Genomic DNA, 19317 nt, shown 5'->3' with positions numbered 1-19317 from the left:
AACCTTGGCTTGCTTGCTTCTACTTATTAAAGAAGGTTATATTTTCCTGTTTTTTTTTTTTTCCTGCTGTTTCACCCATAGTGCTGCCTTTTATGAATGCTATCTTTTCAGGTGTTATTATAGTCTAGCTTATATTAAAACTAATTGTGTATTGTGTGTGTTGGGTAGGAGCACAGAAGCAGCTGTCCTTCTGTGAGCTCTGTGAGGTTCAAACCTGCATCTTATTAAAATCTTTTATTTCCAAGATCTTATACAGAACCAGGCACAGACTAGTTGCTCAATAAATACCTACTGGGTAAAATTATCTTAGGCTCCCAATAGTACTAATAGGTAATTAGTATTTTAATATTTTAAGGAAAGTTCCCTCCTTCTGTCACTGTTACACTATACCATTACATCATTCCCAAATATTTCTTAATTTACTATCATTCCTACTTAGGCCGCTTCATTTTTTTTTTAATCTTTATTGCAGCACAAAATTACTGAGACGGTATTGAAAGATAGAGATGGTAAATGCATCTTGGATAAACTTGATGCTCTCAAAATAATTTTCAGCTCCATTATGGTTAAGCATGAATAAAAGAAAAGGCATTTGTATTAAAGAAACTGTCTACACATTTGAATATAGCATTTGTCTCCGAAGATACCCATCATTGGCATGACCAATATTTTCCTAGGAAGTCCATGTACCTAGGCAGAGTCTGTGCAGTTCGAAAATGATAGGCAAATGAGATATTCGGGATATAGTTAAAATAGCCTCTCTTTTATTTCACCTCCGACTAACCCTATGGAGTTAATTTTCAACTTTATTTGTGTTGTGAGAAAATGCGCTGAGAGAGTTTTTGCTGAGACTTGATTGTGACTGTCTATATTGTAGAACCGTGCGTAATTGTAAGAGCTCCCTTGGGGGTAATAGATAGAGGTAGAGCTGGGTAGTTGAAAAGGATTTGGCTCTGGTCTGTCTTTTGCTTTTCCTGCTAGCTATATCTAAGAATGTCCAGTTTCCTACTGTTTACAGAGACCCCCTGAGTATGTTTGCTGACGATACCTGAGACTGGATTCCCACAGTTACACCTACAAGAAGGAGACCCATCTGCTGTGGCTCCTCTTTTAGTCTGTTTATCTCTCATGTTCTACAGCTTAGTTTTTCATGTGTGTCCCTGTGTTTAGACCCTCTCTACATCATCTGGCAAGCTCACTGTCTCCCTTCATTGATAATTTTTTAAACTATTTAATCTTGGTTCTTCGTATAAATAAAATGTCTGAGGCCTTTCTGACCTTAAACACAAATTAACTTAGAATTTCACTGTAATTCATAATTATTGTGGAGGCTAACTTGGAAAAAACACAGCCCACAGTTCAATATGTTTGGAGAGTGTTGGCATTAACAAAACTAAACAGATTCTTTGCTGTAGGTCTTCACAGAACCTTTAGTATTAAAGTGTGGTGGTGTAGTGGAAATCATCAAGAGTGAAGTATTATGTACAGTGTTTCTTAAAATCATTTTATTGGGTGGATGTCACTGGCATCCTCTTCGAAAAATCACACTTTAGGAAATATTGTCTTAGACAATGCAGGACGTCTTCAACTGTACAGAGAAGCTACACAGCTAACATTTTTTGAGTGAACAGTTTTAGTTTGGGTGTATGAAGACCTGAAATATTGTGAAACCAATTGTAATTCTTTAAATATTAAGTAATATAGATACTGATTAAAAATGTCTGATAGTACATCAGTTAAGTGTGGGTACCACCAGTGACATTCTGGTTGATACTAGCATGATGTTGAGAAAATGCCAAGCTCATCTGGTAAAGCCCCACAGCCTACTGGTTGAGTGACATCGGTAGGTTCTTCAACCTCAAAGAGCAGTTTCCTTTCTTGTACACTTAGAAGGGCAGGACCTCAGCTGTGAGGATTGAATGGACTGGGTAGAGATATGATGATATATGGGACATACTGTTATCAGCATTATTCTTCTTAAAAATATTTCCTTATTATACGACTAAGTCAATTCTTTTGTTGATAGTGAATGGGCTGCTTCAACTCACGCTCCTGTTTTTACATCTGGTGCCATAGATAGACGGGAAGCTATAGAGAAGTCAGGAAGGAACTGGCTCAGTCTGAGTAAGGAGTGCTCGTTTCACAGGGCTTTTCTTTGGGTCAGTGCAGCAAACTAGTGCTACTTCCTTCCTTCAAGCCACTCTGTGTACACACTTGACTATTCCTCTTGGCCTATAATACTCTCCAGTGAGGAATTTAATACGCTTAACTTGCAGAGACCTAGATTCTGTTAATAAATTTTGTGGGTTTTTGGGTCACTTAAATATGATGATTTTTTTTTTTTTAAAGTGTGATTTCCTAGAATTTCTTTAAAACATTAAACATGTTGCATATTAGATGGAGTGGTCATATACATTTCAGTTGATTGTTTTCAGCCAACCTCCTGGGTTGTATTTTTCTTTGCCTTATTCATCCTACAGTAATTCCTGGTTTTATCATAGTTCTGGAATACATTTCACTTTGGACCTGTAGAGGGTATTATCCATTTCCTGACACTTTATTTGAATTTTTTGACTGATTTTTGAAGAAACGTCCGAATCTCTATAGAGGTGTGTATATGTAATGCTATACCGAAAAACAGTGACACAAATAAGACTGTAGTGTTTAAGATATGTTTCTCACCGTAGTTGATACAGAAAAAAGATGCTTTTGCACAGAAAAGAATATAGGAGCAGAAAGTCTGTAATTTGAGGAGAAATACAGTTTAATAGAAAAGAAAAAATTGGATTTAAAAAATTAAATCTTTTTACCAATGTAATTAATTTCCCTAGTAACCCAACAATATGAAACTATGTATTTGGATTTTTTTCATAGAGATAAAGAAAATCAAGATTGGTAAGCAATACCCAAGACAAATCACAGTTCATATGTCATGATTTCTAATAGCTAAGAGGCACATTAGCTAGGGTCATTAACTTAAATGAAAATGACATTTGCTCTTGTCTGGGAGACAGATATTGAAGGAACAAGGGAAGATGGGATCTTGTAAAAAGAGACTTAAGAAGAGAGAGCCAATAGATTGATGATCTCTCTGAGGAGAGGGGGAGGAAAAACAGGACTAATCATTGTATAAAAACAAGAAAAAAACTTTCTTAAAATCTTAGCGCATCAATACGCTTCCAAGTAATGTACGCGGAGGGAATTTATTTTCATTATATGGTAGTAGAAGGAAGTTATTGTTGCTAGGCTTGCAATTGCATAAAGTCAGCATGTCTCTATTAACAAATTTGATGCTTTCGTTTTTCTAGTTCCTCTTAATTTTCTGTAAAAAGTTCCTATTCACTGCCATCATTGTGTGAATGATCATGAAAATGATATTGCACAGAGTGAATTGTTGAGTATGGTGTCCTCTAAAAGCACATACTACCTTATTTATCTTACTATCCCTGAAGGTATTTAAAATTTCAACGTGTTGCCATTCTTCTGTCGGTCTGGCCACCCAGCTGTCCTACTATATTCAGAGCCCAACACAGTGAAATTTTGAATGAGAATAATTGAAAGAAACCATTCATTGTTTTTTTCCCCCCTCAAACTAAACATAAATAACCTTTCATGAGCTGACTTTTATCTGTAAAAAAGAATAAATCAAGGGCATTCTGCATTTGATTGTTATGGATCTGGCTTAAGTAAATTATATGGAGAAAATGCTATTGAATGAAATTGAAGAGTTTAATGTTCAGGAAGGATTTAGAGAATGATGATAAATACTTGAAATTATTCATTATCTGTTCAGATAGCTTGCATATTGCATTCCATTATTTTAACTTCCTTGCAAGGTTGTTAATGGGATTCAAATGCATGAGCTCAAAGAGCCTAGTGTGATCCTGGGAGTTGAGGATAAATTTCTGGCATAGGAATAAGACTGCTTGCCTTTTTTTTTTTTTCCTTAAGGATAGACCAACTGGATATTAAGATATATAATAACCAGTCTTAAGAAGGTATGATTGAGAAAAGTAAAAAGTAATATAAGTAGAACAGTAGAGCAGGAAGCTTGAGGTACTCCTTTTCAGGAAGGGGGGAAAAAGTTTATTTGAGAAGGGGGACAAAAATTGGAAGGACCTTCCTCACCATTGCCTGCTTTCCCACATTTCCTTTTCAAGGAATGGTAGATTAAAAAAAAAAAAAAGTTCACAGAGAGCGGGGATACCTACCTTTTCCAGAAGCTGGCGAAGCTGCCTGCTTTTGGCATCCCGGGAACACAGATTTTGTTCTGGAGCCACCACTGTGCATATGCATCGTCCATCAGGGTCCTGTGCTGAACTGTAGACTTGCCACCCTTCTTTGGGACTAATCTGAGTCTGAGGAAACCAATGGCAAACACACAACACAGACCTCCATTACAGGATAAAGAGAATGTGGGTTTGTAACATTTTAAGCAAAGCATCTTTTTTGATAATTAAAGTTTCTGTTTTTATTCTTTAAAGTTAGAAAGAGATTAAATAACTTCTATAGGTAGCATAGCTTCATTCAGTTACACCTTCTTTATCAGTCCCCCAGAAGGAGAATTTTTCTTTCTATACGCTCATATTATTAACTACTTATTGACCCTACAGCACTCCCTAATGCTTTTTGTCATATTTGGACATTTTAGTGCAACTTTAGAAGCATCTGATAACCACTGAATCACATATCACCAGTCTTTCTACATAAGATCTGTTACCTTGTGTTTCTCAACAGTAAATGGTAGTTAGTAGTATATATATATTTTTTTCTGATTATTATGCATGTGTGATATTTTCAAGCAAAGCCCTATCTTAAGGACCTTCCTGTGTATTGAAGGGGCAGTTATTAATAAAGCTAGAAAAGTAGCATATAAGAATATAGGGTAAAAAGAATTAGATCAGTATGGTTTTGCAAAGGAAGCAGAGTCCCAGAGAGGTTAAGGAGAGTATTTTGACATAGTCTGCCAAATTCATCTTCTCAAATTACCTCTGTGCACTTATCACCACCTTACCTCTCTGGAACCCTAGCTTAAAGTGGCTTTCTTATCTATGAAGGAGGCAGCTTAAAGTCAGCCTCCTATTTATGTTTCTAGTTTTTCCTCCTATATCTTCCTATAGGAAACTTCTTTCCAACCAAATTGGTCTGCGTGTCCTGAAAGCAGGCCACCTTGATTCATATCTTTGTATGTTACTCATTTTGTTTCTCCTGCTTGGAATACCTGTTTTATAGACCTTCGGTTTACTAAGCCCTTGTGGTTTCTACTTATTCTGAAAGATTGTCTGTATTATTCATTAGGCATTTAATGTGTATTGCCTAGTATTCTATTTGCCTTTCATATGTCTTATTTCAACACTTAGTTTATATCCAGCTACTAGATAGTTCCTGTCATATCAAGTACATTCTATCAGGTACAAAGGTAAGTGCCATCATTTTTTATCTCGTTACTTTCCAGAAAGAACTGTGCTTTAACCATATACTCTCCATTGTACAAACAGAAGTCCCTGTGGATGCCATGATAATACTGCCCAGAGAGGCACTCATTCATTCCTCCAGCTGCTGAGATTATCAGTAGCTTGACTCTCCAGTTAGGTTTCTCCTTGGGGATTGCCTAGGCTGAAGAATGCAGCCTGTTCAAGGTCAGGCCCTATTTCAAGGGACAGCTCACATGCATTGACTTTGATGATGCAGCAGTACAAAGAAGCACCCTAAGAAGCAGGAATTATTATTTTCATTTCACAGAAGAGGAAATTGCCTGGGAACGCTCAGCTTGGATGTGGTAGAGCTCGTATGAAACCAGGCAGTATGCTCCAGAGCAGCAGTCAAATGGAAATATAATTAATTTTAACTTTTCTAATAGGCTTGAAAAAAGAAAAATAAATAATCTTAATGTATTTTATTTAACTCAGTATATCCAAAATATTTCAACATGTAATCAATATAAAAATTATTCATGAGATACTTTATATTATTTTTCCTCCTTTTTTTTTTTGTACTGTCTTTGAAACTGTGCATTTTATACTTACGACTTACCTCAATTTAGATTAGCCACATCTCAAATGCTCAATAGCTACATGTGGCCCTCCTTATTGGACAGTGCAGCTCTGGAGTCCTGCTTTTAATTACAATGCCGTATCAGTATGATGTTGAACAGCCAGATAATTGTTTTTAAAGGTCAGTCATGGATATTGAAAAAACTACCTAACAGATGTTACACAGACAAACCATCCAATTTGATCTGAATTTGTTTTTCCTGTGGAAATATCGGATAAATCAGTGGGCCTTTTTCTAGCTAAGTTCTGGCTTACTTCTATAGCTAGGATTGGAAATTCATCAGCCTTTCTACGGTTTCCAGGGATTCAGCAGGTAGGTATTTCTTGTATGATCAGGAGAAGAGGGAGATGAATTTAGTCTAGAAAATCAGGTACTTAATGAATCAGATTGGAAGGTCAAGGCTGAGGAAGAGTGAGAGAGGGGCTAAGGGCTGGGAACTGAGATGCTGTTAGGAACCACGAGGCCAAGAGAGGCCCCAGAGTATTGTCTTGCAAAATGCCCGGTGTTACTGGACTCAGCTGCTGTTTGCCTATAGACCTGGAGTATTTTGCCAGGTTAAAAGCAGACTCTTTAAAGAACTAACGCAGGCTGACTTCCCTCTCCACCGACCTGCTATCGCCTGTGAGATCTTCTGTCTCTAGAATTCACAGCGGATACTGATACAGTTTCCAACCTATCCTGTCCCAGGTCACAGCTCGTTGCATACCATCAACCAACACACAGTTCTTTTTCTTTTCAAGGGCTTCAGCAACAATCACTAGAGGGTGCTGATAGGCATTCTGACAACAATCATGAACAAATATCAGAGAAGCTATAAGTTATAAACTCAGGAAACTCTTGAAGATGTCATAGTCCTTGTCCTTGATCCAAAATGAGAAGCAAATGGTGCCAGTGCTCTTTTTCATCTACCTTTTCAGATAATTCATGGAAGCTTCCTATGCTGCCTTTTATTTCTGAAGCATTGGATTCATTATTATTCCTTTCTTTTTCATTCTCTTATCCCTTCTAGCATTTATGACTGAATATCCAGTTAGGATAGAAAGATGTACTTAAAATGATATATTATTAGAGTCAGCATCTTTTTTTTTTTTTAAATATTTTATTTATTTATTTGACAGAGAGAGAGAGAGAGAGAGAGAGATGGCGAGAGAGGGAACACAAGCAGGGGGAGAGGGAGAGGGAGAAGCAGGCTTCCCGCGGAGCAGGGAGCCCGAAAGGGGGCTCTATACCAGGACCCCGGGATCATGACCTGAGCCGAAGGCAGACGCTTAACCAACTGGACCACCCCGGCATGCCTTAGAGTCAGATAGCATCTTAAAGATTATTGTGTTACCCTTTTTGTATTAAAGAAGAAAAATGCAGAGATTACAGAATGGAGATAGGAATGGTTTAACAGAGTAGTTTCAGTGATACAATTAGAGGTTTAAACTAAGTAACAGTATGGGGCTTAAATATCTAGACATAGGTCCTATAGTTTCAGTTAGACCTCACCTAACATTGGACACAAATTCCAGTATGTTAGAAAATTAAATCTTGTCACTAGGATAAATTTAGCTTTTGGTTAAAGGAGCTCGGGTCACCCAATTATAATATTAAAATATCTTTAACAGCAGTGCAAACACTGATAATTAAACCTGGCAGCATTAATGTTGGTGTTCACTTCCCAAGTGTTTGGCCAACTAGTGAGGAGCTTATCATGACAGGGCAAGGTGTCAGCTGCTCTCTGGAATGAGGGAAACAGGAAAGGTGAATAGGGTTTGATGTTCATTTAGCATTCTCCCTCAAGTGTCAGCTTAATGAAAGTAGACTCCAGCCTTGTTTGTACTTCCAGTTGTCTTCTTGTAAGAATCATTGAAAAGAGCCATGACCTTATCTACTACAGAGTTAGTTTGAATGATCTCAACTATAACAAGCTACCTCTTTGGCCAGAAAAAGGTAACTCAAAAGAGAAAAACGCTGATATAAAAGATGAGTGCCTGACAGTCCTGTGGGTTTTGATAGAGACCTCTTTGTCAGGGTCAGTGATAAATAAAGGAAGCTTTATGAACATCTCTAGTGCTCTCTTTTAGGGCATCTATAACTGGCATTGAAAAGAGGGTCAAAATAAAACCAACTAAGACTTCAGGTGGAAGGAAATATTTAGCGATTTTTGGATACCAATGAAAAAAGACCTGCCATTTTAACTTACAAGAGCAATTATTCAGGTGTCTGTAGAACTCAAAGTAATAGCAAATATTTATGGAGCTCTAGCCATTACTTGGCAGTTCGCATGTACTATTGCCTTTGAATATCACACTAACCTTATGGATGAGGTTATGTTACTCTACCCATTTTATAGATGAGGGAACTGAGACTTAAAGACCATAAGGAACTTGCTCAAGGTCATGCAGGGGGTAGTCAGCAGAGCTGGGATTTGTGGTTTGATGTCAGTTTTATGTCAGAGTCTGAAAGTTTAACCACTATATTGCACCACCAGTTATCTGAAATTCCCTTTTATAAATGCTAAAGATAACCCTGAAAGCATTTTGGGAACTGCTGTGAAGGCCAGTACTTGGACCTGGAGGGTGCATGTGGTTTATTACTATCCAAAGCATTGCTAATCATAGTGGTTACTGATTCAGTTCTCTTTGAACCTTTTGTGTTAATTAGAAGAACTAAATGAACTATTTAGCAGTTTTTAATATTGCAGAACTCATGAAATATTTAAGAATGCTCTAAATAGGAGAATTAAAATGATAATTTTAACAATTGGATTTCAAGTCTGGATTCTTTCCTTATAATTTAATTACCAAGCTATGCTTTGTAAATAAATATAAAGCTACTGTGTGAGAGTTTTCCCAAAACCCCAGGGGCTTTGTACCAGAAAAGAGAGATCCCGAGGTAGGAGTAAAAATAAATAAAAATATCTTGCATTTCAGTTTGTTTTTCTGTTTATAAAATCCCACTCTTTGTATTAATCTCACTTTTTTTGAAACAACTACCTTTCCTTTGACATAGACATTATCTTAGTTATGAGGAAATTGAAACTCAACATAAGCAATTTTTTTTCAAGTCATCCATTTAGTAAATGTCGTATATAGGACCATCGGCCCAGTTTTCCTCAACTGTCAGCCAGGAGTCTTTACTCCCATCCTCTGCAGATAAATGCGGACATATAGCCTATGTCCACTCACCAATAGCCAAAAAATTTGCTTTGGAGGAGATGCACGCAGGCAGATGGAGGGCATTATCTACACAGTATGGAAATAAGTAGCAATTGGCACCCCGGAGGAGCTGTTAGCAGTAAAGACTCTAGCAAGACAACTGGATGTTCCTGTGGTGGGCTCTGCAATCATTTATCAGGGCCCAGGTGGAGGGGCAGGCGAAGGACAGAATTCTGATCCTTTCAAGGGAACCGGATCAGCTAGTTGAACATTGCTAGGGCTTATGTTTTATCTTGAGTTTCTAGGCATTTCACAGAAGTACAGACTGAGGCAAAAAAGAATAAGGAATCTACCTGTTGAAAGTGGTGTACAAGGTGTACAAAATAAAGCAGAGAAAAATCCATTTATTAGACCCTATTTGATTTAGGGTGGAGATACCTAAGTGATGATGAAGCCCCTTATAAATCTTTTGTCTGAGGCCATGTTTGGTCTCAGAGAGTGAAATGTGGTTTAGCATGCTGATGGCTTTAGTTGTGAAGAGAGGAGAAATGTGAGGGAAGGAATGGGAGAGATGTTGACAGACCATGCTGAACAAGGTTGTGTTCTGGAAGGTGTGTTAATAAAGATGTCACTGCATAGCAGTTTTCTTCCTATTTCTTACGAGACTAGTTGGAACTGAAATAAATGCATATTTTCACTCAAGAAAGCCTCAAGGCTCTAAGAAAAACGACTATTAAAACAAAACAAAACAACAACAACAACAAAAACAGGGGCGCCTGGGTAGCTCAGTTGTTAAGCATCTGCCTTTGGCTCAAGGTCATGATCCCAGGGTCCTGGGATTGAGCCCCGCATCGGGCTCCTTGCTCAGCGGGGAACCTGCTTCTCCCTCTCTTGCTCCCCCTGCTTGTGTTCCGTCTCTCGCTGTGTCCCTCTCTGTCAAATAAATAAATAAAATCTTAAAAAAAAAAACAAAACAACAAAAACGAATGACAAACAAAAAAACCAAAAATCTAAGATTTAGGTTGGTTGAACAACTGTATTCATGTTCTGGAAATCACAAAGATTTATTAGAGTTAGGAAAGACTCAGTCAGAGGTCAGAGCTGGTCCTGTGTCTTTCCACTCAGTCACGCTTCTGTCTGTTCTTGTGTTTCCACTCGAACTCTGCATGATAAGAAATTTCGCTGCTTCATAGGCAGCGCCTTCCACTGGTGGAAAGCTGAGGGGCTTGATCTGAGCTTCTGTCTTTGTAATTTTCCCCTTTTGGCCCTACTTCTGCTTTAAGTACTTAAACAGGAATACAGCTACTCTTGTTCACTTTTCTTCTCTAAAAAGGCAATTATCACTTTCTCTATGGCTCTCAAGATGTGCACTTGTTTTTCTCATCCATCTCCCACTCTTTAATTTGTTTAGCTGCCCTTTCACAAAAAGGGATACTGCCTAAGGATTTGAGGAAGAGAAACTGTATAACACAGAAGTCAGGTGTCTTCATACAGCCTGAAAAAAAGTTGGTGAGTTGAGAATAAGAAATTTAGAAAGTATGGAGAGTTTGCATCAGGGTATTCTACTCATTTTACAGAACTTAAAACTGACTCAGTGAAGAAGTTATTTATGAGGAGAAGTCAGCTAGATGTTTGAAACTGTAGCAAAACAAATCACTTATGCCCACAGGTTCCCTTTGAGGCCTCTTCCCATCACAGCAGGTCGGGCTGACTGGGAACAGCTGGTGTCTGCTGAACGTCCTCTGCTTATTTAATTGCTCTTTTCCAGGTTCTTCCTGGTGTGGAGTCCACAGCATGGGGGATTTCTCAGAAGCTCAGCCTCAAGGGGCGGTTACCCTGCGTCAGAGAGAAGTGCCAGAGGGAGCCTGAGCTTTCTCAGAGCCAAGGCTTCACCTTTGCAGACACCAGCTTCTCCAAAGGCTGATGGGCCCAGTGATAAATTGAAAAGAAAAAAGAAAGGAAAGAAGAAAGAAAATAGGGCCAAAAAGGAGAATAAAGAAATGTTTCTAGATTTTAACAAAAACGGGAGGGAGCATATTCCCCTAATAAGGAGCTGTATTTAACTGCTTACTAACAAAAATATCCTGGAAATTTAAAAACCTCTTTCAGCTTTTGAGACAATCAAATGCACCCTTCCTATTTCAGAGACACTTGCTATAAACAGATTTAATTGCATTTAATCATTGAAACTCTTTTTTTCAGGTCACTTGAAACTACCCTTCTAAAGAAAGACTTCGTATTTGTGTAAATCTGCACTTTTTGCCATCTGCACAGCCCATAAACACTCATAAAACAAATTTTAAGACCTACTCTTTTTTTGTTTGTTTGTTTTTGTTTTTGATGTGTACACAGTTGCAGGCTTATCCCATTCATACTGTCTGAAGTGAGGACATACAGCAAGAATGTTAGAAAGGGCAGAATATCCTAACTAAATCTACTAGGAAGGGCACTCTTAACCCTTCCATTGAAGGGAAGTGGAGTCCAGAGTGATAGAAAACCATCTGATCAGGGCAGAACGAACCTACTGTGGCACCAGGGCCAGACGGGCTAAGGACTAGTAAGGGATGAGACCACTGCTCTGATCAGGACTGTGGTCAGGTGATTTGCTTCTTGCCTTGGCTCTCTCATTCACCAGCTGTTCAGTCACTTACACATTTTGGGTCATTCCTCCCACTTAGAGCATGAGGAGATTGCATTAGATCATTCATATTTCCATTTGAGCTCGAGTGCTAGCAGGTTTCTCTGGAGGAATCTTGTCTAGGGGAAGGGGTTGATTGTCTGGGGAGGGAGCAGGTGGTGGAGGCCCGATAAATGCCCCCCCCATCATTTATTATTTGACCCATGATCTGTTTTACAAATCGGATTTCCACTTCAAGTTTCACTCAACAAATATTTATTCATCGTGTATTGCATAAGATTTAATTTGGGGGGGAAAACAGGCACTACTGCCAAAAATAGTGTGAAGATAACTGGCCTGGATGGTTTCAGAAATCCTTTCCACCATTAACATTTTATGATCTTAATCTAGGAAATACAGATTCATTCATTTTTCACCCTGGGAATCATAAGGTATGAGCAATTATCTTGAATAATTAAGGTAGGGAAATGTCATAGCCATTGTTCTTCTGTAAAGTATGCCACTTTTGTAAAACATAAAAAAAAAAAAAGCTTTTGCAAGCTGGTTTCTCCTTTCTAGTGTAAACTTCCCTGAAGTTTTTTTTTTTTTTTTTTTTTTTGGTCACCCAAAGGAGATTTGGCTGTATCAGAATCTTCACAGAGCATAGCAATGCTTTATGGATTTGATTTACAGATTACTAATCAGGAAGTAAAGAAAATGAATTTACTTTAACCTTATAAGATAACTAGAAGTCCTAAAAGGATCATGCATAATTTTGGAAATTTGATTCTCCTCCATCAGCAACAATAGGAAATAACAAAACCCATGTCTACATACACAAAAAAATACACATATCAGAACCAAGCTATGAAGTTTGGAGTATAACTCATTCATGAATTTCTTAGTTTAGATTCATTTTCTGAAAGAGTTAATTCAACAACTAAGTTGTTGAGAACTATCAGGTTCTTGAACATTGAGAAAATTTGGCTCAGTGTATATTAATGTAAATTGATTTGATTTTATAATTGTTTACTGATGACATATCATGCTTTCTTTATAGCTAGAAATCTCTTTTACATCCCTCTTGCCATACATGCATCATGCAGGTAAGGAGTGGAATCTCAACACTAGAGGATTTAAGGTTACTTAAAGGACCGAAGGGAGGTAAACATAAAAGTGGGTCAAAGTGTGCCTCACATGTGCTCTGCCCACGCCCCAAGCACTGGCTAGAATCTAGCGAATTATGTAAGTAATTTGATTTGGCTCTATTCAGTTAATTACACATTGATAGATGAATTATTAGTAGTACCTGCAAATAAGTCTTGAAAATGGAAGGTTGCTTTTCTTTTAGTATCGGACTTTTCGATCCACTGTCATAATGATAAAAGATAAAAGATAAGATAAGAAGGTAAAGAGCTCCAAATACTAATTCTTTCTGTATCTTTTTATTTGATAGCAGGGAAATGATTTTTCGAGGATAGTCCTTCTGTTTGAATTTGTAACTTCTGTCTGAAAAACCAGTAGTTTTCATTTTTATTTGAAAGGTTTTAGAGTATTGCTAACTAAACCATGGTTCAAACTACCAGAAAAGACTTTGTTATAATGTGGGAAGGGTTAAAAAGACCTTAATTTTAGGTGAGTGAAGGCTACAGGAGCAAGACTTGTGATAGGAGAGTCTTTATAAAAAATTAAACAATTAAAGGGAGATGATTTTATCAAGTAAGTTTTATATTGCTTATGTTTCTTAGCTCTCTTAAAGTCTTTTTGGCAGGCTTTAAATTGCTGAAGTTTTTTAATTTGTGTTTAAAAGAGGTTGGTTTCTCAGACTGAAAGCATTGCAAACAGTCCTAAGAATTGAATTCCAAGGAAGAACCTGCTATAGGAAAACTACGTTAGACAGAATATACTCGATAGCATACTCTGTAGGAAAAATTATGGGAATTTTACAGACATTAAAAGAAGTAAAATGATTAAAAAAAAACCACATTTCTTAAAGAATCCCTCCAAACCTCAGGTTAATATAGTTAAGTTAAAGCTTATCAGTCTTAAGTATTTAACGAGTCAAGTATTTCCTTTCACAGCTAATTTCTCAGACAGTCCATGTATTTTCTGGTGTAGCTTTAAAGTGTTCACAAAGAAATATCCATGACTAAAGTTAGCCCATAAATATTGTATCACTGAAGCCCTGTAAACAGAGAAGCAAAAACTCAGCCTTTGCAGTTTACAAAATCAAGCCTACTGGTTTAATGCACGCACTTCCCAAGATGGCCAAACCCACAGGAGTGACTTACTAGGGTATCTGGCGTCGACAGCCTCGTGGTGTTCAGTCCTACCAAGGATGGGAGAGTTTGGGACATCCAGTTCGAGATCATTGCCATGGTACTAAGCACAGCGCCAAGCTTCAGCAGTGGAGGACTCATTGCTGTGGAGCTAATGAGTTTTCATAGTGACTGATTAAGATCCCGGTGCTGGGCTAGCAGCGGGAGGCGTGACTGCAGCACGCCTCATCCACAGCATGAAAAGAGATCAACTTGCCCAGCTCTAATCACTGGGGAAAGCTCACAGAACGTCTTTCCCCCCACCCTCATGGGAAGTGCCTTGCTCTTCCTTTCCCTTCCTTTCCTGACACTTAGCTGGTTCATTAAAGGAAATATTCTTGATAGGGCTTGGTTGGTAATTATATGAGAGCGAAGGTTGGAGGGAGAGGGAAAGTTGAGCTCTTCCTGCCCCACTGTAGTCAGTTACCATCAACAGAATCTATTTCCTCTGGGGTTTCTGTGAGTATAATCAGCTGCTCTTTATCGTTCATAAAAAATACACCTTTAGATGGAGGTCTGCCAAAGTGCACATTTCAAACATCAAACTTAGTATCTGCAGATTTCTCCAAGTGTAGACAGAGTACTTCAGGCAGAGCATGAAAACAAAGTCTGCAAAGAATTTCCAAGATGATCAGATATTGAGAGTAAGAGATTTTTTATTTTTTTAACAGTAACCTAAAATTAACATTGTTGTCTCTAAAAAAAAAAAAAAAGTCAACGATTAATAGCTACTGCCTGTGGAGAACATTACCCTAGGCAACTTGTGAATAGAAAAGGCAGTCTTAGAGGAAAGCTTCTGTTACGGAAATTTCATGTTTCCAGTTTTGCTTTTAAGAATGAATGCTTCTTCAAAAAAAAAGAATGAATGCTTCCTAGTTGGTCAGACAAAAGACAAACTCCCTTAACTGTATTTTTACCTTGTGAAGAATGACAGACCAATACCAGAAGTCTGTCATGAGAAAACATGTGACTTATTAAAAAAGAGCACAGAGCTTGGCTTTAGGGAGCCTGAGGGTCCACTCCTATTCTCCTCTGGTTAGTTGAGTGACTGGCCAGTGACTTGACATTCTTTGGCTTTCATTTTTCAGGTTTGGACTCCACGCTCTCCAAGGCCCCTTTCAGCTTTAAAATTCAGTGATCTGTTTATTAGAGTTCTGTTGGCAAATGTGTATTTTGAATTTGGGGCTTATGGATAGTATTCTTATATTCTTTTTACAAATACTATGAATTGCCCATATCCAAATCTCAGGTCCCGAATGGAATAAATCAGAGTACAATATATGTGTTCTAAAATGAAAAAAAATATAGAGAAGAAGACATGAAGGGAAATATGGCTGAATGAAAGTTAAATGAAAAGGAACCTGTTATAAGAAGGAAACACACTATTTTGATTCCTTAGGAGAATTCTGGAATTGTTTGTGGCTTGAATTCTCAGCCAAAGATATATATATTTCATAAACAGTTTTGGCAGGAGAAATAAAGGAAATGTCTTTAATAAAATTGAAGAAGATACATATTTATAGAGGTGTGTATGCCCTTTATTCTCAAAAAGAGGTTTAAGAGACTCCTCAGGACTTTCTTGCTTCTGTTACCTAGGAATTTAGGCTTTTTTAATTTTTTTCCTCCAAATGATTTTAGTTGACTCTTATTTTTTTTTTTTTAACCACAGGCTTAGAAAACCAAATATTACTTATTTGTGTCTTTCAGAAATCATTATATGAGAGATCAATAGGATAAAAGCACAATAGTTTATATATTAAAATTAGCCTTGAATAAGAGCATTCATAGAAAAGACTGTGAAATTTTGCATTAGTATTGCAATGTGGCAATAACAAAAAGCAAAGTGGATTTACAAATCTAATTATTTGAAAAGTACACCTGGAACTTTACCTGATTTAGGAGGGGGAAGTGTCTTTTCAAGAGCTTAAGTTCCAGAATTGAAAACTAATATACATGCAATTGCTAGATAATTTAAGATGCAACATGGCAGATGGTAATTATAGTTATTAATGAACTATCAGTCAACAAAATAATAGTATCTTTAGAAGAATACAGGACTGAATGTCAGGGGAACCAGTGCTGTTATTTGCAAATTAAAAAAAAAGAAGAGGGGCGCCTGGGTGGCTCAGTTGATTAGTGTCCAACTCTTGATTTCGAGTCAGGTCACGATCTCGGGGTTGTGAAATCGAGCTCCTCATCGGGCTCAGTGCTGGGCGCAGAGTCTGCTTGTCCCTCTCCCTCTGCTCCTCCTCTCTCGCTCTCTCTCTCTCTCAAATGAATAAATAAAAAAATCTTAAAAAAAAGAAAAATGCATACTTTAAAAAGAAAGAAAGAAAAGAAAAACAACACAAATGGAATGCTTGTAATTTCTCAGAGATGCAAGTAACTAAAGAATGGAAAGAGAACAGCAGTGAAAGTTTATAATTCAGTGGTGTTTATCAATAACATCAAATCTATAATGTGTTGTTTTTAGAATAGGTTTAAATGGCACACATTGAAATAAAAAAGCTTAAATTATAATGATTATTAGTTGTGGGAAATAAAAATAGCTACTATTTGTAAAGAGCTAAGTAGTTTGCTGTGCTCTCATAATCCAGTGAAGTGATTATCATTATAATTTCCATTTTAGAAGTTGAGTTCTAGTTTGCAGATGGGGGAGGTGATTATTCTATGTAGAAGTAACAACCTGTTTTCAGGGGCAAGAAACCCTGTGGTTACAGAAGTTCCATAAGAATAGTGTGAATGGTGGTGATGGAGTAAGTAGCAAGAGATGAAGTTGGAAATAGTAGCAGTGACCAGCTCCCAGACCTTCAGGGTCACCCAGAGATGTTTGGAGATTATCTTGTATGTAATTCAAGAATTTAGAGTAAAGCAGTGAAGTCATTAGTCATTGAGATTTATATCTCAAATTATTATTACTTTGGCGTTTTTGTGATAGAGGATAGACAGATGGGTATTGCAGGAACAGCAAAGCAAATCCGAGACAAAAAGGTCACTTAAGGGCATGTTCTCCTAGTTTAGGCAAAAAAGGATGAGGCCCGGGACTAAGAAACTTCGTGAACTTCAAAAGGATGGATTCCATGAAGATTTGAGGTAGAATTGATAGCACTTAGTGATTGAATAGATGTAAGAAGTGAGGGAAAGGAAGTTACCGCGCGGGTGGATTTCAGATTTGGGGTTTGGGTGGTGAGTATTCATCAGGATAAGAAATACAATTGTCACATACCAGGTAAGAGTCACCTATGGTAGAGAAAATCCCTGAATGGTAATGTACCATACATATGGAGTTCAGAAAAGAGTTAATTTCACCAGACCACAAGGGCCTAGTAAAAATAATGTGTCCTACATAAATGACAAAAATGGTTAATTTAGGTATACACCGTCTTATTCAACTACCAGTGATTTTATTTAGACTTTAAGATAATATCTAGATTTAATTACCTGTACATGATTACCTATACACTTTCCTTGAAAAATAATAAAAAAATTCTATCACCAGGAAATAGTGAAAAAATTACTGTATTTAGTAATCTAACAGAAGATGTGACCTGACTACGCCCTTACTATTTTTTTTAAATCTCAATTAGGTCAATAACTATAAAACCCACAACAGTGCATTATTGCTCATGGACTGTTGAAAGATATTGATTAATGAATATATTCATTAGATTTTTTTTTATGGTAGCCTGTCTTTTATTACCTAGAAAATATTTCATGGTAAACCTATATGATAAATAATTAATAAGCAAATATTGACCAAGAAAAACTTACAGATGATCTTATATAATACTGGCACATTCTGTCACTGGAATTTTTTCCCCTTGATTTAGGGCACAAATGTTTAACAGTGTTTTGAAGCTCAAAACACTTTCTAGTTTGGGGGCTATTTGTGTAGTAGGTATGTGTGGGTTTTTGGTGAACCCAGCTTAGGCAGTAAATACATGAAAAGCCCTCATGGCCACATAAAATATGATAGAAAACCAAAAAATTTGACTTTAGGCAAAATGGGAGACTCATATTACTTGTTCAATAATAGAAAATTTAAGAAGGAATAGGCTACTCAAACTTTATTTTTGTAATTTAAAAAATTTAAACTTTGTGGATGGTTTGAGAAAGAGGAAAATGGCATATTAGATGTAGTTGTAAAGATACAACTGTAGGGAGTAAAGAAATGATTGATGAAGAAGGAGAAGGAGGAGGGGGGAGGAAAGAAGGGGGAGGGGGAAGAGAATCCGGGGAGGAGGAGAGAGTAGTAATTGGGTAGAATACTGAAAGATGAATTGTACTGATTGGCTAAAAGAACAGTTAAACTAAAGTAACCTCTGGAAAAAACAAAGTGGACTCCTGTTAGCAACTTAAGTAGGAAAAGGAGGAGGAGTGGCATAAAATTGAGGAAAACAGAGTACTTGTGTTGAAATCACTTTGGTGATGCTATATTCCCTGGAGAGCATGGTATGTGAATGATTAAGTAAATAAACAGTTGCATTTATGAGTATCCCTTTTTCTCATCTGTAAAATAATGGATGAATGAATCAGTGTGGAAGGACTGAATGAGAGAATATATTTAAAAGTGCCTGTAGCATGGCAGATGCTCCATAAATGGTAGCCTTATTTTTTGGTAAGAAATGGCATGATTGAGGCAGGGCCAGAAAATGTAGATCAGTTTAAGGAACACTAGGCCCTGAAAAGGTGGGAAGTTTGTCTTTTAAAGGGGTAATTGAGTTGGGCTTGGAGTATATGAGGACACTAATACAACTCTGCTATGCAACACAATGTCACTCTGGGTTTCTGGAACTAATAGTCCAGCTCAAAGCAGAAAAAGGGACTAGTATTCGTGCTTCCTCCTTCATTAAGAAGTCAAAGTAATTACTAGAAAATTTTCCGTAAGGTCCCACTACCATATCTACTTACCCACCTCACCTAAGCCCACATACACCACCTTTTCTCCTGTTGTTACGGATGAATTGTCTGTGTTCCTAGGTAAGATTGATCCCTCCCCTTTGCACTAGGTCAATACCTTTCAGAGTATCATGCACAGGAATTACCTGAACAGTTTGTTAAGACCTACAACCTTAGATCCCACCCTTAGGTCTTATTTATTCGCTCTAACATAGGGTCAAATAATTTGCATTTCTGACTGTCTCCCAGCCATTTTTGGACCACCCTTTGAGTAGCCTGCCCTAGA

At 37.4% G+C, this 19317-nt stretch overlaps 1 protein-coding gene across 2 annotated transcripts in view; it reads right to left on the bottom strand.

The window, feature by feature from the left end:
- The window catches only part of OLFM3 (olfactomedin 3), a 42464-nt gene extending 28230 nt beyond the window's left edge, over positions 1 to 14234 (bottom strand). Inside the window, exons 1-3 of one of the 2 annotated variants that reach the window (XM_028102104.1) lie at positions 14106 to 14234; positions 5266 to 5282; positions 4212 to 4347 (exon numbers count right to left, since the gene is read on the bottom strand). In XM_028102104.1, the coding sequence (XP_027957905.1) occupies positions 4212 to 4347; positions 5266 to 5282; positions 14106 to 14234 (282 nt within the window). Of the gene's footprint in view, positions 1 to 4211; positions 4359 to 5265; positions 5283 to 14105 lie in introns of both variants that reach the window. The other variant, XM_028102105.1, reaches the window with a different exon arrangement.
- Positions 14235 to 19317: the final 5083 nt, after the last annotated feature.

Source organism: Eumetopias jubatus, unplaced genomic scaffold, assembly GCF_037043125.1.
Source record: "Eumetopias jubatus isolate StellerSeaLion01/CBP00866 unplaced genomic scaffold, mEumJub1_p1.0 scaffold_4, whole genome shotgun sequence".
In the NCBI taxonomy this organism is placed as follows: domain Eukaryota; kingdom Metazoa; phylum Chordata; class Mammalia; order Carnivora; family Otariidae; genus Eumetopias; species Eumetopias jubatus.
Note: the sequence above shows the minus strand (reverse complement) of the source record. Positions and strands in the feature narration are given on the sequence as shown.